The sequence below is a fragment of the Alternaria viburni genome (assembly GCF_023758015.1).
Source record: "Alternaria viburni strain BMP 2772 chromosome Unknown scaffold_16, whole genome shotgun sequence".
Lineage (NCBI taxonomy): Eukaryota > Fungi > Ascomycota > Dothideomycetes > Pleosporales > Pleosporaceae > Alternaria > Alternaria viburni.
The window spans coordinates 373,324-397,627 of record NW_026055785.1 but is presented as its reverse complement, the minus strand read 5'-3'; the positions used below and the strand labels follow the sequence as shown (position 1 = coordinate 397,627).

The following is a 24,304-nucleotide window of genomic DNA, read 5'->3' as shown; positions in this document are numbered from 1 at the left end:
TGGTATAGGTCTGGATTGTATTCCTCATGAGCCGTTCCGTGCCTGGAGCAGCGATGAGCTATCAGCTGTTTGACCACAGGCCGCAAGGTTCCGCTCTACGGATGAACTCACAACGGGACGAAGATGATTACTCTACATTTGAAGTGGAGCATTATTCCATACAGGTACACTGGAACTAGAGCTCGCTGGATAACGCCTGAGTCATGCTAGTCGATTAGACAATTAGGTGAAGAACGGTACTTTTCTGGACCGCTCATCAAAGAAGGAATTCTCGCAGCTGTATCAAAAATACAGAAGCTTCGTATGGCATCAAGTTCTCTAGTCTCTACTATCCGGCTGGTATTACGCTTATCAATTGCGGCTGTCAGCTTACCATGGCGTCTCGAGATGAGCAAGACTTGGGCAAATACATGCTATCGTCATTGGAAGAAGGCGGCAAGTGTAGCCCTGGAGAGGGTGCGCTGTACTTTGGTTTGCATTTATCGCCATTCATCACGTCCGTTTCTAGAGTTCAGGTGAAGTTCGTGTAAGTTTCGAGTACCAGGCGGAGACCGTGATGGAGGAAATATGGGGAAGCGCGAGGTTTTACGAGGCTAGTGATAGAGCGTTGAAAGCTCAGCGTTCTTTCGGTCCACTTCCTTGGGGTAGGCGCGCTAGCCTGTTGTGGCATATAGGCACAGACCGCTCTCACTCAACTTTGGAAGGCTTCCTGTGTCTACGCTGTGAAAAGCAAGTCATTTACCATTTCCAAATACTCCAAAAAGTTTATTCGAGCATCGCTCTTCTGTCAAACTCAGATACGTGTTGCGAAATTAGTTGTCTTCGTTGCAGGTGTTGGTGCGCCAGCCACCCCGCAGATCGTCAAACCTCCATGCACCCCAGCTATGACCTCGCAAATTGCCGGCACTTTACGCGTTGGAGTCAGACGACAAACAACGTACATGGAGTCTCATCCGTGAGCTCTCATACTACCTTCTTCTTCTGAATACCAATTTCCAGTCCGCTGACCGTTCGGCCCGGCTCACGAGCTAAATGACGTCGCCGTGCTTTCGACCTCATGGGTCCATCGAATAGCTTCAGTGAATGTTGCATCCGTTGCCAAGCCGTCGATGCTCACCAGATCCATAAGCGGGGTACCTCCAATTCGGAGGAACAGGCAGCGAATGGAGCAAAGACAGTCGGTGACCATGACGATCCATGTGTGCCGTCATAGCCCCGAACATATACTCTAGAGCGGTCCTCGCTGTCCATTGTCTTCGGTACCTCTCTCTGGCTCCTCAAGACTGCCTTGCTATCATCCGACAAGATGCGCAACCTCATGGTTCTCGGCGCGCTCTCAAACATACCGTTACTCATCTCAGCGCAATGTCCAGAATACGTGGACTACGCGTTGGAGGTTCATGAACCTCTGAGTTCCGGCAAAAACCAGCTCGCCTACCAACGACCGTCCGAAGAATGTCGAACCTTCAAATCGCAAGGCCTAGAGGATACTGTTGCGCGCATGGAAAATGTAATCAAGGATCCGGATCTGTACCGCCTCTTCCAGAACGCCTATCCCAACACGCTCGATACGGCGATCAAATGGAAGGGCTACGCTGCCAATAACACAGAGGAGGAGCTGACGTTCATTATCACTGGAGACATCAACGCGATGTGGCTACGCGACTCGTCGAATCAATTACAAAGCTACCTACCGCTGTTGAACGCCAGCACCGATCCCAACTCAATCGCCAGCTTGTACCGGGGAGTCATCAACCTTCAGGCGCGATACCTACTTGCAGCGCCGTATTGCAACTCTTTCCAACCGCCTCCCGAGAGCGGTGTTCCTCCGGCAGAAAACGACTCTGCCAACGAAGATATCGTCTTTCCCAAGATTGACAACAGTACAGTATTCGAATGCAAATATGAGCTCGACTCGCTTGCAGCGTTTCTACAGATATCTGCCGATTACTATGAGGCTACTGGCGACGTCGATTTCTTTGGCAAGTTCCAGTGGGTGAAAGCTGTCGAAGCGGTACTGGATGTAGCCGAGGACATGATGCTTCCTACCTATGGCCCAGACGGAGCAGTCTTGCAGAGTCCATACACATGGGAGCGAACCACCACCCGAGCGACCGAAACTCTTTCAAACGACGGAATCGGCAATCCCGTTGCCAACGGCACTGGCTTGATCCGGAGCGCGTTCCGACCGAGCGACGATGCCACCATTTACCAGCTCTACATCCCAGCCAACATGATGTTTAGCTCATACCTTGCTCCCACGGCTGAGATTATGGGCAAACTTAATAACACAAACTCTGCAGCACTTTCGAAGAGAATGTCCGGGCTCTCAGAATCGGTGCGCAACGCTATTGAGACGCACGGAACCGTCGACCACGCGGTATACGGCAAGATCTATGCATTCGAGGTCGATGGCTTCGGCGGGCGCAACATCATGGACGACGCCAACATTCCGGGTCTCCTCTCAGCGCCGTTCTTCAAGTACCCAGTCAACGAGGAGACGTATGCGAATACGCGCGATCTCGTGCTCAGCTCCATGAACCCTTACTTTATGAGAGGTCCCGTGATCAACGCCATTGGTGGGCCGCACCAGGGACCGGGCATGGCCTGGCCGATGGCTTCCATTGTTCGCATCTTCACGAGTGACGATGAGGCCGAGATCGTGAATGAGCTAGCCCAGATCGTGAGCAGTACAGATGGCTTGGGGTTGATTCACGAGAGTATCAACAGCTTCAACGAGAGTGACTGGACGAGGCAGTGGTTCTCGTGGGCGAATGGGCTTTTCGGACAGATGATTCTGGACTTGGAGGAGCGCAAGCCAGAGATTCTTGAAACCAGTTTTCAGTAGGCTTTGGAGGAGGATTTGACGGAAGGACTAGATGCTGGACATACATGCACCATGCATGCGCTGGGGAGTGCAAAGCTTTGAAAGCCTGTCAAATATCTCACATGCAATGCTAGTCATCACTGCCGTATCACGTTGCTGGTTCCTGCTCAAACTTTGCCCTGCATGCCGGCGCCTGGACACGCCGCCTTCAGCCACCAACCCTTTGCGATAGAATAAGCAAAATCTTTTATGACTGCATAACCCTTCTTTGAAACCTGTATACGCTGCGGCAAAGAAAACAACATGCGCTCGCTTGCTGTATATCGCTAACTGATAGCTCATCCGCCGTCATCGCGGTGCAACCGATGCCGCTAGGAACCAGCCCCGGGGTTTCCAAAGCATGCAGCACCTCTCCGACGGTCGTGGTTGGCGATGGCCTCCACTTCTATCTGCAAGGCTGTGCCGCAACCGGCGCTAGGAGCTGTGTCGGAATTGTGACGCTCTCTGCGAAAACTTGGTTCGAAGAGTTCGGTGCCCAGTGGGTCGCACTAAAATCTGGTTTTGTCGCGATGGCAGGTGCTCAGGTGCTCAGGTGGTTCCCCCGCTCTCTCGCGCACCGAATACCTGTTGTAAGGTACGAAGAAGGATCCAGACGACGAACTCCCATAGCAACGACAAACCATGCAGCACCTGGTTATGCGCCATGCTCGAACGACTGCATGCACCAAGGAAGCTGAAGGAATCTAGCGCGGAAGCCCTCGTGGAAGATGGCAGGGCTGTGAGTGGGTCGCTTCATCTTCTCCGACGATCGTGTCAGGGGCCCGCGAATTAAGCGGCCGTGTGGCGGTCGCAGCAGTAACCGCGCGCTCAATCGAGTCGTGTCTGGCATGCCGTTGGCTGCTTGCGACAGGGGAACTGGAGCTGCCGTGCGATCTGCTTCCTGCTCCCGAAAACGAGATGCCGATATCCTGAACCCACGATGTCGAGATCCGGTCCCTTTACGAAACTGCAGCGCGGCATGATGCTGGTCAACCGGTCTTGTCAAGTGAGGAGAACAGCAACTAGCGGTTCGGTCCCTTACTTTGCAACGGTCCCCAGCTCCCTCCAAATCTTCGCAGATGGACTGGACGGCTGAGGAAATGAAGGAGCTGAAGTGTCTCCTCTTCGGCCAGCGTTGGCGGCCAATGAAGCCCATGACATAAGCCCAATAATGCGCCTCGCATTTGGCGTGTTTGGGATCAACTCTTCAGCTGCATCTCCGATTCTTCCCTCACGATTACTCTTTCCCTATCACAGCAAGAAAGCGCCAGTGGCTGTCATCCGCTTGGTTCCTGCCCGACTAGTACCGAACTACATCTTTGACTTGCGACCCATCTTTTTGTCTCTTCTCTTCTCATACGCCAAATTACACAGCATTCACTCGCTTTTGGACCCCTCCTGATACCGTGTTTCACCTAAACGACATTTCAGCGATTTGAACGTCTATGCTAAGCGCTGAGGCTGCATCCTCCACGCTACACACCAACACCATCCACAGGCGCCAATCCGACCAATCTTGAACCACCGCGACTGAGGCTCTGTCCCCACACTCCAACATTTACTGTCTGCCGGTGACGAGCTGCATAAAACAACCGGCCTCTGTTTGCTTCACAAATTCTCCGAGTTGATCTGATTCCTCGGACTGCGACGTCCCTAGTCAACCTCGCCATAATCATACATACGCGCAGTAGGCCAGTTTCAGCATTTTCTCCAAACGCTTGCTATTGCGCACCAATCATTCACCTGCTGGCTGGACTTTTCGCCGACGCGACCATACAGAAGGAGCAGGCTAAAACATCCAACTCACCGACCTGCATGCACTTCTATAATTGACACCCACGATTCTATGCGACACATCAGAGGTGGCCAGGGCTTAGACGCATACGCGCTTCAACGCCGGTAGTCCTTGCTGTTATCAGCTTAGGTTAACCCGACATAATGGCCATGGACAACACTACGCTCCACACTTTTCTGTTGTATGTCTACCCCCTCTGTGCCTCACTCTAAGGCAGTCACTTATTCTTGCATCAAGTCACTGCCCGGCTGCACTGCGCAGTGTCGTCTTACTTGGATCTTGGGACAACTTTTCGCGACCCTATCCACTAGAACTCGACGTACGCGGGGGCCGAAATATCTGGAAAGGCTGTTTTACCTTTTCCGATATCATTTGCGACGGAGATCTAGACCAACAAACACCCAAGCGGGACGGACTTCTCAAGATGGGTGGGACTTACTGGTACTACGTAAGTTAGCTACACTGCAGGATGAAATTACTTACTGACAGTATACAGTACAAGGTCGATGAGGATGACGAATGCCACAATCCTTCCGAGGAGTCGACGACATTTTGTCCTCTTCTGCCAGGGCAGCGCCTTAATGTCTTGGATGTGCCCCGCGAAGGGGGACACAGCCGCAGCATCTCAGATACCTCTTCCGCTTTCACACGCGACCCCAAAGATAGGTATCTGACTCCAGTACCACCGGCGAGCCTAAGGCCTGGACTGCCTCCGAGATCAGGTAGCAGTAATGAGGCTTACACCTTGCCTCTACCTTCGCCTTGGACCCCAAAGTCGGCGACGCATCCACCCACAGAAGGCTTACTGTCTCCACATGTAGTGCGTCATGCCCGAAGCGCATCAGCATCTCCCTACATGCCGTCTACTCCCATATTCCCGGACTTCAAGGTTCTGAAAGAGAAGTTGGCATCGAAACGATCAGCTTCGAGGAATCGCAGCGGATCAAAGACCAGAGAGCTAGACATCAGTGCGCCAGTGCTTGTCAGTGGAGGAGAGGAGCTCAACCTCATTCCGTTGTCTGTGTACCGACCCTCAATCGAGTCTATCAGAGAGGTGGAAATACCCACCACAACAACGTCGCGCGCAGTACCGAACATCCGAAGGGAGTTCTCTCCGCTGGCATCGCATCCTGTTGATCCCGTCCACGACTCATTGTTTGGACCTGCAGAGCTGCCCACTCCTGATGAGCGCCCTACCAGGCGTCGCCGCTCACACGTTCCCTCAACTGTGATCACAAGCGAGTTCAAGGTCGAGCAAAGTCGCCTTCGTGCCAACTCTAGCGACACAAGACGAACTCAGCATTACCTGTTCTCTAATGATCCTTGGCTTTCTTCTCCTAAGCTTCAACAAGACTTCGAAGTGGAGGATCGTGTGGTGGAGGATGACACCCCATCTGCGCCCGTACTCTCACGGCCGTCGACCTTCCTCGGTGCTCCTATGTCGAATGAGCGACCCACCTCAAGCCACGGTGGCAATCAAAGCACAAATCTCCGACAGTCACCACTGGACAAAGAACTTCCAGCCCTTCCTCGCTACCTGATACCTGCACCACTCTACGCATGCAACGAAGCCACAATCAGCGAACTACCAGCCAGCGAGCCAGAAAACGAGTTCGAAGAAGACGAAGACGACGAGCGTCTCGACAACTTCAGCGTGTCTTTCCAAGAAAAAGCACGCAGCCACTTCTCCACCTGGAGCAACGACTCCATCGGCTACAACTCACCCATCTCAGACAACAACGACGACGCCGTCCTCTCCCCCACCTTCAGCTCCCTCACCAGCAACGACAGCGACATCGACACACCCCAAGGCCTACTAATCCACTACTCATACGCCTCACCCCGGCAAGCCACCTCCCCAAAACACGTCTCCACGGTCCCTGAAATCCAAACCATCTCCACCGACACCACCGACAACGAAGAAGAAGAAGAGTCAGAAGAAGATGTCCAATCCCCCTACCGCCTCTCCACCCCACCCCAACTCAACGAACTCCGCATCTCAACCTTCGGCTCCGACCTCTTCAAAGTCGAGACGCAGCACTCTGACGCGTCGTCGCGGCGCTCGTCGAGGCGCCAAGCAGCTTGCTTTGGACTTGGCTTCCAGTATAGTCTGCCCGAGCATGATGTCGGGAGTAAGACTACGCTTGCGGAGGAGACGGTCGTTGCGGAGACGGAGCGCTTGCAGCGTACGATTAGTGTGCAGAGGGAGAGTTCGATGAGTGGTGTGCATGCGCTTATGGAAGATTTTGCCTTTCTTGGCGATGCTGTTATCTGAGATGTACCCCAATTTCGCTCATGGCTACGAGCATCGATGCACAGCGTACCACGCCGGCGATATTTACTTTTCGCATATCTTCTCGCGACATGTCCGCCTTTTCCAGCTTCTTTTACGGCCGAATAGATCTCTGCGTCTTCGCCTTTTCCAGATACGCTTTTTCCATGTACAGCATTCGGCTTTTGTTTTGTTTTTTTCCCTACTTTTTCAGATACCATCGACGCGATTATCTAGCGACTTAGCAGCGCATTGCAGGGGAGGCTTACTTGAATCAATGATATACCATGCACACGTATACATACGTTTGTGCGAGGTTGGGAGGAGACATGAAGACAGCATGAACAGATAGATACAGAATGATGTTTTGAGAGAGTAGATAGTAGCATCGTGAGGTGTTGAGAATGAAACAAGATATCTGACAATGATGGTTCTTTCTTCCTTGTGTGTTGATGATTTCAGAGACTTCTCTTTCTTGACGGAGAAGCTTCAATGTTCAGGGGTTGGTTCGGTGGTTGGGCGAAATGCGAAAAAAGGTCACATAAAGCGCGGTGATCCGTGTAAGTCTTCTCATTCCATTTCATCTAGCTGAAGAGTAATGTCCTGGGCAGAGAGCTATCGATATGACATTCCGACTAGCTCTTTGGTCGTCCAACTCTACCACCCTCACCGTATAATTCCGACTTCTATGAGATTGTGTAGTTCTCAGCAACAGACTTGACGTCCTTGGAGAAGTTGATCTCCTGTCCCATGGAAAGGAGGGTTACAGAGGAAACCTGTTGCATCTATTAGCTTGGAATTCGTAGTCAATAGAGAAAGACGACTTACATCGACGTCCACGAATGGTGTGGCCTTGCTGAATCGGACGTTCATTGGGAAGAATTCAGAATCACTGCCAGCCTGGGCCTCGAATTCGAAGCTACCGGAGCTGTTCGCATCGTCCACGGCACCAATGTTCCACTCGATGCTGTCACCGCTGACCTCGTATACGGCGTCGAAACTCGAAACGTTGGGCTCGTCGGTCTGGTATGGGATAGTGACGGTGACATCCTTCAATGAGTCACCGCCGGTGAGCTCGTACTCCACAGTGATGTTGTACATGTTGCCTGAGTCCTCGACCCATACGCGGAAGGTGATGGGTGGGTCAGAAATGTCGTCAGGCCGCGGTGCCAGCTTCCATTTCATGACTCCTATGCCCATGTTGGAAGGGAAGCCCTTGCTTGTGTCGGCCAACTGGAGGACCTTATCATTCCTGAAGACCGCCTTGTCAACCTTGGGATGTGTCATCAGCTGTGCGCCGCGAGTGTCACCGGTGGCAAGGTCGAGCTTGACTTGCGTGAGGGAGGGGTCGGTAATCTTGAGTTGCATCTCGCCCTTGACTTCGAAGGACTTGAGAAGACCCTCACGATCTAGGCGGGCGGAGATGGTTTCGTTGGTCGTTATGTGTACGGCTTCGCGATCGGTCGAGGTGGATTGGCGTGCGCTTGCTGGAGCGACCGCAGCGGGAGCAGACGGCTTGGGTGCGACGAGCGGTTCCTCCTCTGCTGGCGCCTGTTCGCCAGTGACTTGCTCGTACATGTTGTTGGTCTTGTTCTTCTTGCCGAGCTGCATGCCCTTCTTGCCCAGAGCCAATGGCTTGCTGGTAGCCTTCTTCTTTTCGGCTTCGTAGCTGTCGTACGTGTCGGTGACGTTGGTCGTAGGCACGCTGGGTGTGAAGGCGGGATATGAAGGTGAACGACCACCCATGCCACCGCCCATTCCGCTGCCCATGCCGCCTCCCATGCCTCCACCTGCTCGCTGGGATCTTGACATCTCCTTCCTTTGCATCTCGAGCTGCTTGGCCCGGCGCTTGCGCTCTTCTGACGCCTCGAGCTCCTTATTCCGTGCGATGATTTCCTGAATGCGCTCCTCGTGCGATTCCATGTCCAAGAATGTCTTGATCTGGCTCATGGTCAGGTTCTCCCTGTAACCCAATGTGACGATCTCGTCGAAGGCAGTGAGAAGCTCAAAGGCATTCTTCTGGATCTCGCGTTCGTCGAGGGATTTGCATATCGAGGAGACAACCTGAGCGAACAGGTGCAGCGAGTTGATGTCTTGCAGAATGTTGGATTGTAGGTTGGTGATCAGAACCATGTAGAGTTCGTCGAGGGGTTGGTATACGTAGCGCACGTTGTCCTGTTCGCAGGTCGTGTGCTGGGTTCCGCTATCGGCGAGCTTGGGGAAGGATGCGAGGAGGGCTTCAATACGGGAGCGCTGCATCTCGCGGAATTGGCGGGAGACGACTGCCTTGCCGCCTCGGGTGCATATCGAAGCTGCGAGGACCACCTGGCTTCGTCAGCTTGGTGTTGTGGAGGGAGGCGTACCCAATTGTCTTCTGTGTAGTCTCATACCATCGTGTCTAGAGTTTGTAGGGGTCACAGGGGTATACGGCGCTGTTTGGGGTGTGGTGGCTTCGTGTACAATGTCCCTAGACTTGAGGCCGCGTTGTCGAATGTGGAGGGGAATATTGTCCGTCAGGAAGTTGCTAAGGAACACAATTCCGCCTTTTGTGTTTACGGAGAGTGAGAAGACGTGTTCAGTACGAAGAGACAAGAACACGACACGATTGTATCAAAATCAGGACGCGAGCTGGACAGGTCACTGAGCCAGCCCAACTGCACCAGTCGCAACACCTGGAGGTTCCAAAGTGGACACCTGTAGTCACGTGCAGCTTCCGTCTGCCTAGCGGCAAATCCTCACTGACGCAGCTTCCCCTCCGCTGGCCGGTTTGACAACACCTGCAAGCTGCAACTTGACTACTTCTCCCGCTTTTTTGCACGAGATATTTGTTGCGCCGTCGCGAGCAGCAACATTCAAAGACTATACAGTGCATCCGCGTCAAGTGTAAGTGAAACCACGTTAGCACCTGCCACCTGCCCGCTTGCGCCAAAGCACTTTCCCATCTTAGCGCGAACACCACCGTGCTTCCTTTGTCCAATTTCCAGACAAGCCTCCTCATCCTCACCGCGTACAGGCTCTCACCATCGTAAATCCCGTGCGAAACTATCGCCATGCCCTTCTAGCCTCAGAGCGACGCTGCGCAATCACCACAAACCCCGGTTTGCTGTATCGCCACCCACGTAGTGACTCGCACCTAGCTGTGACGCGCTTCCCACACTCCTTTTATTCTACGCGTTTCGACCGACAAACCAACGCCTGCAAACGCCTCACTTGCACCCTTGATCGCATACCATGGCTGCCGCAGCACACACAATACCAGGTTTTGAATTCTCAACTGCCGACGACGACAACATGGATCTGCATTCCGACGATGGCGGCATCGACTTCGACGATGGTGACATCGACTTAGATCTCGACCCCCCGCCTCCCCAGCCCCAGGACGAAGAGATGTCCATGAACGATGCAGCCTCGGTTAACGACGTGGATGCTCAGACCGTGCCTGGCGAGCAGGACGATTTCATGGTCGACCAAGAGGACGTGATCGAGGAGGACTATAGCTTCCAAGAAGATCAAGGCGTCACACTCGTTGACCAGCCTGTCGCACAGCCTGATCAGTCCGCACAGCCTACACAGTCACCACAGCCTGCCGCAGTCAATCTTCCCCCGATCCAGACCAATACATCGCATCAAGACGACGACCTGATTGACTATTCCGAAGAGGAAGGCGATGATTACCACAACCCCGAGCTACGTTCACCATGGCTACGAACCGAAAGCTACGCAAGCTACTACTCGGACGCGCAGGCGGTACATGACGATATGCCTAAGGAGATGACTGAACAGCAGGATGAGATACCCGCTGATTTGCAAGCTCTACTTCCCATGTCTGCAGATAACAAGTCGCCCAGCCCGCACCGAGAGCCCCAGACCGTAGTTGATGATAGCCCGACGCGCGCAGCGGCGCATGAAGCCGCACCCTCACCCCACTCGCAATCGGTCGACGACAACGAAGAAGACAGTCAGAATGATGATGGTGACGGCGGTGTCATGTTGCCAGGCCAGGAACAACATGCAGATGGTGAAACCCAAGATCAAGACTCGACACACCACGGCTATGAACAAGAAGCTACTGCTGATGACAGCGAGGATCATGACAGTGACTCATCTGGATTCCCATCTGTCACCGTGAACCTCCATGGCGAAGAGTATTGGCTTTTCAAGCAGCATGACTACGACAACAGTGGTGACTGGCTCATTCAGGACATCTCGCTTGCGAAGGCTAGTTTGTCAGACCTCTTTCAAGCATGCCGTATGTCCCTGTGTGAGGATGTGTCAAACGAGACAGAGATCGGCTTCAAATTTGAGCACTTGCAGAATCTGGAAATCTTCGAAGACAACACGGCATGTGTAGCTGTTTCGCTTGAGCGTCTCGTGGGATACTACCGTTCGCTCCATGCACAAGATGGCAACAACAACCCAGACTCCTTTTATATCTCTTTGATGCTTCGACCGCGCTTCGCCACTCTGCTCTCAGACATCGCGAAATTTGCCGACCAAGGAAGCGGCTATTCTGCTTTTGAGGCTGCCGTTGTCGCTGGTGAGACTCATTTCGCTGGCATGATTGCTGGGGCTTCAAGTGATGAGCCCACTGAGTGGGACACCCAGGAGCAGGATCAAGCGTACGGTGAGCAGCGAGAAGAAGCAGGAGATCATGTTGAGGAGCCGGAGTCTGCGAATGCTGAAGCACAGGCATCAGAACATGACGGCAAGGGTGACCACAACGAAGGGGAAGATGAACAAGAGGCCCACGACGGCGAGCATGATGACGAAGCAGAAGATGAGCAAGAGGCCCATAGCGGCGAGGGAGTGGATGTGCATGAGGTGGAGCACACATCGGTCGACCATGCTTCTTACAATGAGCTCGATCAAAACGAAGAACCCACTGAGCAAAATGCTCAAGAGGGGGATGATGCGGAGGATCCAGAGCGCGAGGAGATTGAGGTTGCCCATTTGCCAGAAGAGGAGCAAGCACCGGCCCCTGAAGAAAGCCACAGTGTTCAAGCTGCTAATCCTAGTGACGTATCCACAAACCCCCAGGAAGTTGTAGAGCAACCTCAGCACGAGAGTCCCAGACCGAGCCAGAAGACCGACGCCGAATCGGAAGCCCTTCGCTTGCAGGAGCAAGATGACTTGATTGACTACAGTGACGAAGAAGACGAACCGGCCGTGGATGTCAAGGGACCCGAAGATGCTTCCGCTAATGAGCCGTCACCCTCGTCCGCGACGCTCCAAGGCGATGAATCTGCCAACGCAGATGGACATGACTTCATCGTAGGCTCATCCAGCCACAATGAGAATGCCGCCGAGAACGCTGAGGAAGCTGGCGAAGACGCTCATGGCGAAGCAGTACATGATCAGACCGAAGGCAACGACGACAATGGGCAGTCTTACCAGGACTTTGTGCAAGCTTTCGACGAAGAGGACCCCTTCCAGGACTTTCAAGCGGATGGAACAGATGACTATGGTGCAGACGCATACGACGGCGACACTAACCAAGACTTCGCCACCCAAGAATACCAGGACCTGGACGAACAGCCAGATCTGGACTTTATGAATGGAGACGAGTTCAACGTTGCTGGCGCCGATATGACGGATGGCAACGATGTGAACGGTACGGACGACTTCCTGGACCTGGAAAACAATCCTGAGTGGGACGCCGACCCGGTTCTTGCTCAAGAGGGTTCAGAGATGCCGGCCATTGCACATGATCACACCGACGCCCAAGACGGAGAGGACGGTGTGGCTGGACAGACTGCGAACGCAACGTCTTCGGCTGCAGATCCTACAACGGCCTCGTCTAACGATGCCAATGATGTGTCCCCACAAGGACAAAAGCGATCCATCGACGAGGCTGGACATGGAGCGGATATTGCATCTGACTCTATAGGTAAGCTCACGATCTTTATACATAAGCGAAACTCATGCGCTGACTATCTTGCACCAGACGCCAAGCGCCCCAGAGTATGAAGGCCCACCGTCCTCAAAGTCTACCGGGTTTTCGACTCTACTAACAAGCAGCTTCATTTCCGCCCTTTCTTCAACTCAGTGCGCCCTTGAACTAATATGATGTATACTAATAACAGGTCCGACCATGCAGCGCGCGCCGCCGGATACCAAACCTTGTGGAGGAACATGGTTACCAAAAGGTAAGAGAGTGCATCTTCTTGCGCGTTTTCTTTGCGTTATGCCCTGCCACTACAGGGATTGCAATTTGGGCGATGTTTCTTTCTTCTGCGCAATTTCTTGGAGTATGCGGAGGTCAGGATGATATGTCCAGGGGCGGTGGAGGATCTGGTGGTGGAAAGATGGAATCTTAAGGTGTCTCGAGCCATATACCCGACGTTTTGAGTCGAAGTTCAGGATACCCTGAAGGGACTCTGGGCACTTTCAACTCTGAGTTGGAGTGCCTGAATCGAAAAGTCACATGCACAGAATGATCCTTAGCCATACCTCGGTGGTGAATTGTTACGTGAACCACGATCAGTGCAGCGACGTAATCATTCTCCATCGTATGCTGTGGGGAAGCGATTACGAGGTATGCTATTTGGTTGCACCTGAAGAAACTTAAGGCAATTGTTCAAACATGTGTGCGTGTATGTAACTAAGAGAACTAGACCGTAAGCCGTAAATACTGTAATGTTTCGTTGCTTCATGCGCCCAAAACCAGATCGTTGCGAGCAGGCGGCGCCTTATTCTGCGCTATTGAGGGCAACACGTTGCAAATAAAATAGGGAAATAACATCGTGAACGCCTTCACATCGGCACCAAAGGAAACGAGCCTCCACTTCAATGAATACTCGCAATGGCTCTATCCATGCCCGGCCCCACCGAGAGCTGTCGCACCGTACGGATCAAAGTCGGTAAACGGAATAGTCTGATCTGACTTTGGAACTTCGAGACGGTCGTTGAAGAGCCATGCGTATTGAGACGGTCGCTCCCAGGCAAGCTCGGGGTCACGGAATCCTATTCGATAGTAGTGTCTCTCCTTACCCGGTCGATCGATCCACGCTCTACGAGCATGGAGCAAACCAAGGTTGTTGAAGAACTGCATGTCGCCAGGTTTGGGATGCAACTCGATGCAGTGTTCGTTGGCCACCTTCTCCATGGCGTCTAGTGCATTCCATTGCGCCTTGCTCAATATAGCGGTTTTCTCGAAGACGCGATAAACGATCTGACAAAAGATGCGACCCATCTGCTCGAACATGACTGGCGTGTATGTAGTGACCGGTTCATCGTTCCTAAAACACTGTCAATACACGACGACACCTAGAAGAGTGCGCGCAAAACATACATAACGCCTGGCCATGGAAAGTCACGCGCGAGCGTCTCCAGTGCTTCAGGATTGTTGGCACGCAGTTCATTGAACACGTTCCCGAAACTCGACAGATACTGGTTTCCACCGACAGCAGCGGGAGACTTGACGAAGAGGGCAACGTTGTCCGCAAAATTACGGTCCGCATGGAATTTCTGTAGTTTGATCAATGAGTGCCCGAGACTGCTCATAGGAAGACAAAACCGTACCAATGGAGCCATCATCTTTGCTGGGGAGAGTTCAGCATGCTCCTTACCCTCAGGCTTCGCATCCTTAATAGCATCACGAAGGTGATCTATCGAGGCATTAGAGACTGACTGATAAACGCCACACAGGGTTTGACAAACCTAGGGACATTCCATAGTCGTTGGTGGATCGATCACTACCGATGTGACTCACGATGCCGGCGAACGCAATTACGTTGTCTTCATCAGTTCGATGAGCAGGATTCCAGCCTCTGATCACAGAAAAGCCGACTCCGTTGTGAAGTGTGTCGCTGATGCCTCTCAATCGTTCCACCAGACTGGAGGCGAGAGGGAAGTTCTCGGCCGAGATTTGGGCCGCAGGAAGTGCCAAAGCTATTGAATGTCAGGTCTGCTATCTCAAGAAAAGATCGGAAACATGACCAACATTTGAAGTGTGAGACGGCAGATTCGATCGAGTCAATTTCCAGATTTGAAAGCACGAGGACATGCTCATATCTCGATAATGAGGCCGCCGTCCAACACAGTGGCGATTTGTACTTGGCTGGATAATTTCGCAATGCAGATGGTTCTTGGTCTTGAGTGACTTCTGACACCTTTTGGGCGGACACTCCGTTCTTCTGGCCAAGGAAATGGTTGGTGGTAGACTCAGATAGAGCCAGACCACCACGTGGTGGAGCTACTAGTGCTGCCATGTCGAAACCGTCAATTAGGACTTGGAAGTAATGGTGGTCGGTAATACGATTGCTGGTAGTGCGAGCGTCGTATCACCCGACTAATATAGTTGCAAGACGAAGGACCTCCGCGTGGGATGTAGAGGTCATCTTGGGACGCCACCTGCACGCGCTGTTCCGGTGAATCTGCCCCTCATCAAGGTGGTATTTTGGTTTTGGGCGTTTCGCGGCTGGCTGCGACGACCCGATGCCTTCTTGCGTTGTTACCCCTCGTTGCCTTCTCAGCCTTGCCTTTGTACCCCTCGTTGCCTTCTTACCTTTGCCTTCTTAGCGAGGTCCTCCTCGACGACTGAGTCACTGCAACAGTGGCTCGCAATTGGCTGTGAGGGTACTGCATGCATGTAGGTTGCTTTCGCGTTATGGATAAGACATCGTCCTTGACGAGATTACGTCGCATAATCGCATCTGGAGCCCACCCATTGGAGCACTGTGAAGCGATCATGACTTGTGCCCAGAACGCCCATCCAAACGAGGCGCATATGTACCTCAGTAAGTGGAATGTTGGAATATATAATGACTTCAGTACATAACAAGGTTAAGCGACAGAAGTAATACGTCGCGCATCAGGCGGCAACGATGCTTGGATGATCAACACGGCTGCATATGAACAACACATGAAATGCACCGGGCTGCCCAGACCTCTACTCACTTGCGCCACGATCTCAACGAGGTCCAATCCGGTGAGAAGGAGGCATCCTTCATACTATTTGTCAGTGTTCGCAATCTCGAACAGCTTGTTCAGCCAACGTCCGTCGGGCGGCGGTTCCTCAAGAACATCACTAGCCGGGGGAGGCGATACTCGCGGCTGAAGTTCTGCGGGAAGTAAGCATACGTTTAGTCCGATACTTTCTGATACGTACTGCGAGCATCCAACGTCTCCAAAACTCGCTGAATGTATTGCGCTGATTCGTCGTCAAGGCTCTCGGCTTTAACGAACTCGGCCAAGTTCTTTCGGGCGACTTTGAATCCGTACTGAGCTCTGAGAATGGCTCGGAAGTGATGCAAGAGGTTCTCGGCAGAGTAATTGTATTCTGCAACCATTTCCCGAGTCAAAAATGCGCACGACTGCTCAGATTTCTACGTCGGTGTCAGCACTTGCAGCTCCTATCAGTCAATGCCTCAACTTACTGTCTTCATCTGGGCGCGCAAGAAAGAAAGAGACCCAAAATGTACGTACTCAAGATTTGAAAGAAGGACGTACATCGTCAAAAAGATCTCATACCAGGGCTTCCTCCCACTTTTCTGGAATATCATTTTGGCGAGTTTCTTGACGAGATGGTCTTGCATGATCCGGATCGTTTTCAACAAGGCCACGTCGATTTGGTGATCAATGGACAGTGGTAGAGGTCGCTCTTGGCCTCGATCGTAGGCCGAATATCCACATTGTCCCTTCTCGTTGAAGTCAAACTCACCGATCCCAAGCGTTTCGGAGCCTGAGACAGTTCCCCAACCTTGCGAACAATACGCTGCGGACCGGATGCGGAGCGCGAGGTCGACAGTAGAATTTGGATTCTTGTCAGCATATCTCATAGCTTCCCGTAAGCTCACAGCTCCAAAAGTATCCCCTTTGCCTTCAACATCTTGAATGAGGTAATCGAGCACGGCTTTGTTTCCTCCTCTGAGAAATTGTTGCACGCTCGCCGTGATCACAGCCGTGTCCTCTCCAGAGTATGGAGGGAGCTCAATAGTGACAACCTCATCGTTAACTTGCCAGGTGATGTAATGTGAGTCGTTGTTGAGTGGAACAAATCGTCTGCAGTCAAGACGTATTCCAGGTAGATCGACCGATCTGCCTCCCGGCAAGCTCCACTTGATGTCGATCGTCTTGACGTCTGCGTCCGGATGCCAGTTGTATTTTAGAAACTCAACTTCCCTCTGGCCGAAATTATTGTTCCCTACCTGTGTGAGTACAGAAATTTGACGCGACCATCACCACGTGAACTGTGTACTCACCATGTCTCGCCGTTGTTATCTTGTCCAGCTTGTCGCGGTAGCAAGGATCGTGGTAGCTTCGAGGCTCGCTCAACGCCTTGATGCATCGGTCACATGGGTCACCGGTGTTGCACTGGACTCGTGTTAGTGTAGTCCCGAGGATTCGCGACCCGGGGTGACTCACTTTCTCATTGAAAACCCTGCACCGAAGGCAACTTCCTGTTTGGCGCATCTCCTTCCTTCCTCGCCTTTCTTGTTCTGTAAGTTTCCCACGTACGCGTTGGTCAGTTCTCTTGGGCTTCAAGATCGCAGATTTGTCTTTGGTGTTTTTCTTGTGGCGATTCGAAGAGGGTCCGAGATCATCGGCTCTAGGTGGCGAGGGAAACGGTCCCATGTCATCTTCATCACGGCCAACACCCTGCACCACTACCACGTCACCCGATGACTCCCTTGTAGACAGTTCTCTGCTGAGAACCTCCCAGGAAGATTCTCTCCCTTCTGAAAGCTGATTTACATCCGCTGTTGCGTCTTCGGAACTCGAAGGTGTGAAGCGAGGCCTAACTTCATGGTTGTATTGTCCTACGGTGAGCCAATCGGAGCTATCATTAGATTCTATCTCACCCTGAGACACCAGAACGTGAGCAGGTTGAGCCCAAGATTGCTCGTCGTTGCGCAGATTTAGCTGCTGGGTTTGCGCATCGAAGAACGATTGGGTTGGCGTCATCGTGGGTGGCATTGTGCTGAGACCAATATTGGGATCGTATGGCCAAAAATGATCATACTGCGTTGCGCTGCAATTGAAATCGTCGAGTGCACCAGTGGAAAGTGGTCCATATATATTGGCGTCGGTCGTGTCTTTGTGTCCACTGTACAAAGCATGAGTACCTGTATGCTCAAGATCGAGAGTACCGTTGGAGATCAGACACGTATTCTGCTGTAGGACAGGTGCAACGTAGGACGCTGTACTGTTGATCTGGCTGGCCGGAATACTCGAAGCGTAGTTTCTTGTGAAAGGCTGACCGTAGGACACTGGCTGGATGCCGATCCATTGATTTGTGCCAACCTGCGATCGCGAGGGGTCAGCAACCAAATCTTTTCGACCGGTTGTTAGGATCAACAACAAGTTGCCTAGATATCGACGTACCTGTGATGCAAGCTCGGGATACAATACAGATGGACTATAGATGGTAGTCGCGTGAATGTTGTTTGGCACGATCGAGGGCGATTGCTGCCATGTTGAGGCTGGTTGGTGCATCATCCACGGTCCATCTTGGTACGGTGCGGCTCCGCCGTGGTTATAGCCGACGCTCTCACTTTGCCCCAGGGATACAGAACCGTAACTTGGGAATGCATCTTGAGTGAAGATATGGCCTGATTGATTAAGTTGGGAGTGAAAGGGTGTCGCGATCGGTGTATGTGGAAAGCTAGCTACAGCTAGATCTGACGTGATCAACTCGTCGCTATCTTCAGCGCGTGGCCCAGATTGCTTGTCTCGTGCAAGAGGCATCGTCGAAAGATCGCATGCATAGCTCAGTAGACGGGTACCCAGCGGGTTTGTACCCGCTCATTTTCCCTACTGATTGGAAGGACCGTTGGCTCAGCCTGGCGATAGAGCTGACCGGCCTGTGAAGGCTTGGCAGCCGTGATCCTGCTGCGGGGGACCCCTGGCATACGAGAAGCCTCGCTGACCGGCCAGCATTCACTTGGCAGCCTGGCGCACCACCTCAGGCACATAAAGGTACTTGCGTAGGCAACCGTACCTAAAGATATCTTGAACTCTCGCCATTTGCCAGCGCTCTCTTAGCAAGTTCGATCATCTGCAATGTTTCCTGCCGCACCAGAACTCGGCGCCCTACGCTTGGCCAAATTGACAGACTTGCCACGCATAGGTGTTGTCGCGGCATCTGCTTTTTACCATTCTTCCTGGTTCCAGTACGAGCGGCCGTACTATCGTAAATATCCGCAGGATACGCTAGCCAGTTACCGCGACTCTTTCCGAAAAGCGATCAAGAACCCTGATTCGATTGTGATCGTAGCCGAACACCAGCTCAATCGCTCAGAGAAAGACCAAGTGTACGATGAACTCGCGGCTGCATATCCAGCTTTCGAAGACCAGATCCCCGGAGACGCACTTGCTAAAGATCGAGTCATCGTAGCAGTCGCAAGCTTCTCCCTGCTACCAGATTCAAAGCGCAAGGGACAGTTCCAGCCAGAAGGTCAGTAACTCACTTCAAAATCTGGACAACTGAATTGACAGTAGTAGCTCCTGATCATGATAAGGATGAAGAAGAGCCGAAGAACCGTGACAAGGATGAAGAAGGCGTGAAGTTGCTAGATGGCACCATTCATCCTCGCGAGCTCCAGTACGTGCACTACAACTTTGCGCGCAGTGCAATTTTGACTTCTTTTCAGGCACTTCAAAAATCGCATGGTCATCGACATGATGACAACTCATCCGGCTTACTGGCGTCAGGGACATGCGACTGACATCAACAAATGGTTTGCAGCTCTGGCTGATATGGATGGTGAGGAAACAGGCGTTGCTGGTGCGCCCATGGGTAAAATCTTCTTCGCCAAACATGGCTTCAAGGAAGTTGAAAATGTCGAAGTCCCGGGATATAAGGCACATGAGAAACCGGTGTACGCTTGGCTTGGTGTTCGTGAATATCGGACTCATGAGTTGTGAGGTCGTCAGCACAACCGCAAGTATACACACTGTAGTTTGAATAATGAACGTGCACTATAAGTTTAGCAAAGCAACATCTCGTCCATTTTCACATCTCATTCGACCCGAAAAACCGACACACTGAACCAAATAACGTCAGCATCACCATGATCACATTTTGGATACATGTCTTGAATGCGAGTAATCCAGGAGCGTAGCAGAACGTATGCCGGTACGTATTGTATCAGTAGATGCTTACTAAATGCCGAGTCTGTATTTGATGCCGTGTTACACGCCGGAAGGAGTATATTTTCGATGCAATGTGCAGCCTTGTGAGGGACCCATGTGGTAATCAGGAGTGCATGATGTTCCCGCAGAAATGGCACGAATGATCCGTGTAGCGAGGCTCATCTCCACCATCGGCACTGAGAGTGATGTTGCCTCACTTCACAACGATGACAAGCCTTTTAGTGTCCGTAGACTAGCTAATCTTGGTAATTCAAAGTGACCTGGAGCCAATCCGAGTCTACAACCCCTGTAACCGGCCAGAATACTTCCTCATACTCACCTAACCGGCCAACGCGCCTGTACACACCTACTCGACCGGCCAACGAGTAGCTCATTACTTTGCTAACCGGCCAACGCGCCTTTACACACCTACTCGACCGGCCAACGGGCAGCTCAGTGCTTGGCTAACCGGCCAAGTATGAAAGCATTGGAGTAAGTTGAGAATATAAACCAGACATTTTCTTGACAATGGAAGACCCATATCGACAAAGTACCTTTGCCCGACACGACACAACCTCAGAACACAAGCATCCGACATCTCTCTTCCGCAAGACCACAAGACTGCCGCTTTGCAACAGGACCCAGTAGCTCTCGGTATGTTTCTCGACCTTCACGTGAAGCGACATACGGATACGTCCTTTCCTAACACTTTCCTCAGCAGATATGCCGTACTTCCATACCGCTCAAACTCAGCCATTGGCACCCGGTCCGCCAGTCGCTAGCCAGCCTGCGCCTCAGCCTGCCTCAGGCCAACTCACGGCAGAAGCGGTTCGCAACCTCGGGAGTGGCTCGATGCTAGATGCATGGCTAGCCAGCAATGACGGACCGAGATCTGAGATCATGCAGGACCCGCAGCGTACTGGTTAGATCAGGAATTATAGCTGCAGGTTTGTGCACGGTGAATGCCTCGACCGGATGAGAACCTGGGCGACCTGAAATCCAGCGTGATTAAATTGCGACACAAGAGGGGAATGATAGAAGGGACAAGCAATCAGGCAAACAGCGTAGCTTTAGCAATGTTGAATGGTACTTTGGGATTTTTTCGAGTTGAACATGAACATCAATACAACATGATATATGATACTTGCTGACCAACGGCTTAATCTTTGCAAAAGAATAGAAATTGGGTCCGGCCCTATTGGCGACTGCGCTGATTATGATAAAGAAGTAAGGCAGGGTTCAATGAGCTCATATTCGAATGTGTAAGGATATGCATTCTGTTTGTATCTCAGCAAGCGCCTTTAGACTCAAGAACGGGAAAGTACCTGGGTAGGCAACTCCAAGAGGTTCATCGTCTTCTCCACTCATGTCCATGCTCAAATCCGGTCATGACCCCAAAGAAAACTCCGGCAAAGAAAGAACACCTAGGGACACAACCTCGTCTAGTAATCATTCTCGATCGCATGTTGTGGGGAAGCGATGACGAGGTATGCTATTTTGGTTGCACCTGAGGAAACTAGACAGATCAGCACGAGGCGCAGCACTCAAGCTGGAGAAGGCACTATTGGCAATTTGACTCCACCCACAGCTGTTCCTGGTACATGTCACTTGTAGAGATGAGGGCGCGCAAAGCCAAGGGAGAATTGTAGCTATATTTGCGGCTAGATATTGCAGGATGGAATGCCGCGTCTTTGTCTGACGAGGAGATCGGCAGGCTCTAACTCTAGCGTGGGTGAGGCGTGAGGACGGGGACAGGGGAAGCTAAAAAAGAAGCCCCTGCGTAAGACGCAAGCCGCCGTGAAACCTTGGGGTCATGGCACTGGCGAGACCGATGACACGCCACCTTGTTGGGAAACGGTTTATCGATAGATAGACAGACGCGCACGCATCTTGGTCAATCATCACAACACTGCCCTGAATCATTGCACTCGTTCTCACTCTCGTTCATTGTCGTTGGATCGTGCCCTTGGTCACGAGATTCCCCGCGCTCGCTTGCTCCCTCGACACGTCTAGACGTCTCGCCCACCTTTGTTGCAGTCACTTGATCCTTGGCTCGGCTCAGGAACAGCGTTTGGTGAAACGCGAATCGCTTCTTGCGCAAGCATCCCCAACCCACCACCTCTTCCGTTGCATCTGCCATCGCACCTGCATATCATATCTATCGCCCGTCGCAGTCGGTCGCTCAGTCAGTCAACTCGGCGCTTGCGCATCATCGCTCCTTCCACTGGCGTCCCTCCTTCCTCTTCGGCAGGCCACGACACAGGCGCCTATCGATAACCCCAGTCCACGCAATCCAACGTCAACCGCCGCGCACTAGCTTCACACCACCCACGCCCGTTGCTATCGCCTGCGCACATTCACAGCGACGTCGATATTGATATTACCTGGCCGCAAATAACCAAGACAGGTCGCATAGACCTACAACAACCGGCAAAATGGTCGAAGACAAGTACGTTGCGCCAAGACACGCCATTCTGCACGAGAAGCCCCAGGAACTGACGATAAGGACAGATATGTAGGACTCATGCTGGCCGTGAGCTCGTCACTAGCCATTGGCGCAAGTTTTGTCATTACGAAGAAGGGCCTCAATGCCTCGATGGAGAAGCAGGGCTTCAACGGCGACGGTTTTGGATACCTACAGAACCCTGTGTGGTGGGCCGGCATAACGACGAGTGGGTGCACACGCGATGCTACGCCGTGTGCGTGACTGATAGCATACAGTGGTACTCGGCGAGATCTTCAACTTCGCGGCATATGCCTTCGCGCCTGCCATCCTCGTAACTCCCCTCGGCGCCCTTTCAGTTCTTATCGGTGCGGTACTCGGCTCGTACTTCCTGGACGAACAATTAGGACTTCTGGGCAAGATTGGCTGCGCGATATGTCTCATCGGATCTGTCATTATCGTGCTACATGCGCCGCCGGACAAAGAGGTTGAGTCTGTGGAGGAGATCTTGAACCTTGCGCTTCAGCCAGGTACGTTTACGCGCGCTTCTGCCGTCAAGGCTACGACAGAGACTAACACAACGTTTTTAGGATTTCTCTTCTACTGCGCTTTCTGCGTCGTTTTCTGCATCTTCATGATCTACAGTGTTGCGCCCAAGTACGGTCGCAAGAACCCGCTCATTTACCTCTCCATTTGCTCGACCGCCGGCTCCGTTTCCATCATGTTCATCAAGGCCTTCGGTATCGCCCTCAAGATGACATTCGCGGGCAACAACCAGTTCACGCACCCCTCCACATACGTCTTCGTAATCTTGGTGGTCGGATGCATTCTCACACAGATGAACTACTTCAACAAGGCCTTGAGCCAGTTCTCGACGAACATGTACGTTCTGCATTCTCAAGTTTCACCAGCGAGTGCTAACGCACCACTACAGTGTCAACCCGCTCTACTACGTCATGTTCACGACTTGCACCCTCATCGCGTCCTGCCTCCTCTTCCAAGGCTTCAACACCACGTCTGCCGTCAATACCATTTCCCTCCTCTGTGGTTTTCTCATCATCTTCTCCGGCGTATATCTATTGAACCTTTCGCGCGAAGACCCCAACGGCAGCAACGCATACGGCTCGCGTTTCACCGACGGCCCGCCTTCTGACGCCATATCCGGTTTCCCTACAAGACGCAGTATGCAAGCGCGGCGCAGCGAAGAGCTGTTTGAGCGACAGTCGATTGGTGTCGTTCGTGATGGCAGGCCTAGTTATGCGGACGCTGGCGACCGTAGCGCGCTGATGCATGACTACGACGTTGAGAACCAGTTCGAGCTTGGAGATTTGGCCGACAGCGACGATGATTTGGAGGGTGGCCAAAACACCAAACGAACAAGCTTCGATGAGGAGGCAAGGTTGAATGGTAGACTCAGCGGCACAGGCAGAGGGCGTGTGCAAAAAGAGTCGATACAACCGAAGAGGAACTCGTCAGTCCGATGAAACAGGTCGACCGATGATGACAGTCGATGGATGCAGGCTTTTGCCAGTCTTGGGCGTCTCAACACATTCGGAGACAAGTCCTACGTTTGAGGACACGACTGGTTTGCGGAACTGCATTGTATCGCATCGCGGCGTTTGAGGTGAAATTTGTAACATGGGGTTTGGGGTAGTGGAACAGGCGCCTCGGATCAAGGTGCCGGCCACTTGTACTTGTACTATGATAGCATGATATGTATACCCAGAAGGCATAGAGGAAGGATGGTATCTTTCTTTAGCACTCGAATTGCAGATATTTTCTATGTTCAATCATCAGGCATGAATTTCACGTGTCACGTGCTTTACCTACCCTTTTGAGAAGTGCATCTCGCAC

The 24,304-nt window shown here is 52.3% G+C and overlaps 8 protein-coding genes across 8 annotated transcripts; 5 read left to right on the top strand and 3 right to left on the bottom strand.

Annotated features, from left to right (window-relative positions):
- Window positions 1–1,187: 1,187 nt before the first annotated feature.
- J4E79_007465 (uncharacterized protein) lies at window positions 1,188–2,848 on the top strand (the record flags this gene model as incomplete). Its single annotated transcript, XM_049356331.1, has 2 exons — window positions 1,188–1,199; window positions 1,235–2,848. The coding sequence occupies 2 exons, from the start codon at window positions 1,188–1,190 to the stop codon at window positions 2,846–2,848; spliced, it is 1,626 nt and encodes a 541-aa protein (XP_049209218.1).
- Window positions 2,849–5,085: 2,237 nt separating this feature from the next.
- On the top strand, window positions 5,086–6,936 carry J4E79_007464 (uncharacterized protein; the record flags this gene model as incomplete). The annotated part of the gene is made up of 3 exons (XM_049356330.1): window positions 5,086–5,109; window positions 5,158–5,383; window positions 5,483–6,936. 3 exons carry the CDS (start codon window positions 5,086–5,088, stop codon window positions 6,934–6,936), a joined length of 1,704 nt encoding a protein of 567 aa, XP_049209217.1.
- Window positions 6,937–7,619: 683 nt separating this feature from the next.
- On the bottom strand, window positions 7,620–9,326 carry J4E79_007463 (uncharacterized protein; the record flags this gene model as incomplete). The annotated part of the gene is made up of 3 exons (XM_049356329.1): window positions 7,620–7,709; window positions 7,762–9,258; window positions 9,324–9,326. The coding sequence occupies 3 exons, from the start codon at window positions 9,324–9,326 to the stop codon at window positions 7,620–7,622; spliced, it is 1,590 nt and encodes a 529-aa protein (XP_049209216.1).
- Window positions 9,327–10,164: 838 nt separating this feature from the next.
- On the top strand, window positions 10,165–12,900 carry J4E79_007462 (uncharacterized protein; the record flags this gene model as incomplete). The annotated part of the gene is made up of 2 exons (XM_049356328.1): window positions 10,165–12,820; window positions 12,878–12,900. The coding sequence occupies 2 exons, from the start codon at window positions 10,165–10,167 to the stop codon at window positions 12,898–12,900; spliced, it is 2,679 nt and encodes an 892-aa protein (XP_049209215.1).
- Window positions 12,901–13,741: 841 nt separating this feature from the next.
- On the bottom strand, window positions 13,742–14,469 carry J4E79_007461 (uncharacterized protein; the record flags this gene model as incomplete). Its single annotated transcript, XM_049356327.1, has 2 exons — window positions 13,742–14,171; window positions 14,225–14,469. The coding sequence occupies 2 exons, from the start codon at window positions 14,467–14,469 to the stop codon at window positions 13,742–13,744; spliced, it is 675 nt and encodes a 224-aa protein (XP_049209214.1).
- A 1,416-nt stretch (window positions 14,470–15,885) lies between these two features.
- On the bottom strand, window positions 15,886–17,838 carry J4E79_007460 (uncharacterized protein; the record flags this gene model as incomplete). The annotated part of the gene is made up of 5 exons (XM_049356326.1): window positions 15,886–15,995; window positions 16,043–16,259; window positions 16,311–17,077; window positions 17,136–17,247; window positions 17,392–17,838. The coding sequence occupies 5 exons, from the start codon at window positions 17,836–17,838 to the stop codon at window positions 15,886–15,888; spliced, it is 1,653 nt and encodes a 550-aa protein (XP_049209213.1).
- Window positions 17,839–18,936: 1,098 nt separating this feature from the next.
- On the top strand, window positions 18,937–20,934 carry J4E79_007459 (uncharacterized protein; the record flags this gene model as incomplete). The annotated part of the gene is made up of 6 exons (XM_049356325.1): window positions 18,937–19,330; window positions 19,378–19,477; window positions 19,527–19,754; window positions 20,485–20,499; window positions 20,543–20,661; window positions 20,726–20,934. The coding sequence occupies 6 exons, from the start codon at window positions 18,937–18,939 to the stop codon at window positions 20,932–20,934; spliced, it is 1,065 nt and encodes a 354-aa protein (XP_049209212.1).
- A 1,508-nt stretch (window positions 20,935–22,442) lies between these two features.
- On the top strand, window positions 22,443–23,934 carry J4E79_007458 (uncharacterized protein; the record flags this gene model as incomplete). Its single annotated transcript, XM_049356324.1, has 5 exons — window positions 22,443–22,456; window positions 22,519–22,679; window positions 22,729–22,980; window positions 23,041–23,332; window positions 23,385–23,934. 5 exons carry the CDS (start codon window positions 22,443–22,445, stop codon window positions 23,932–23,934), a joined length of 1,269 nt encoding a protein of 422 aa, XP_049209211.1.
- Window positions 23,935–24,304: the final 370 nt, after the last annotated feature.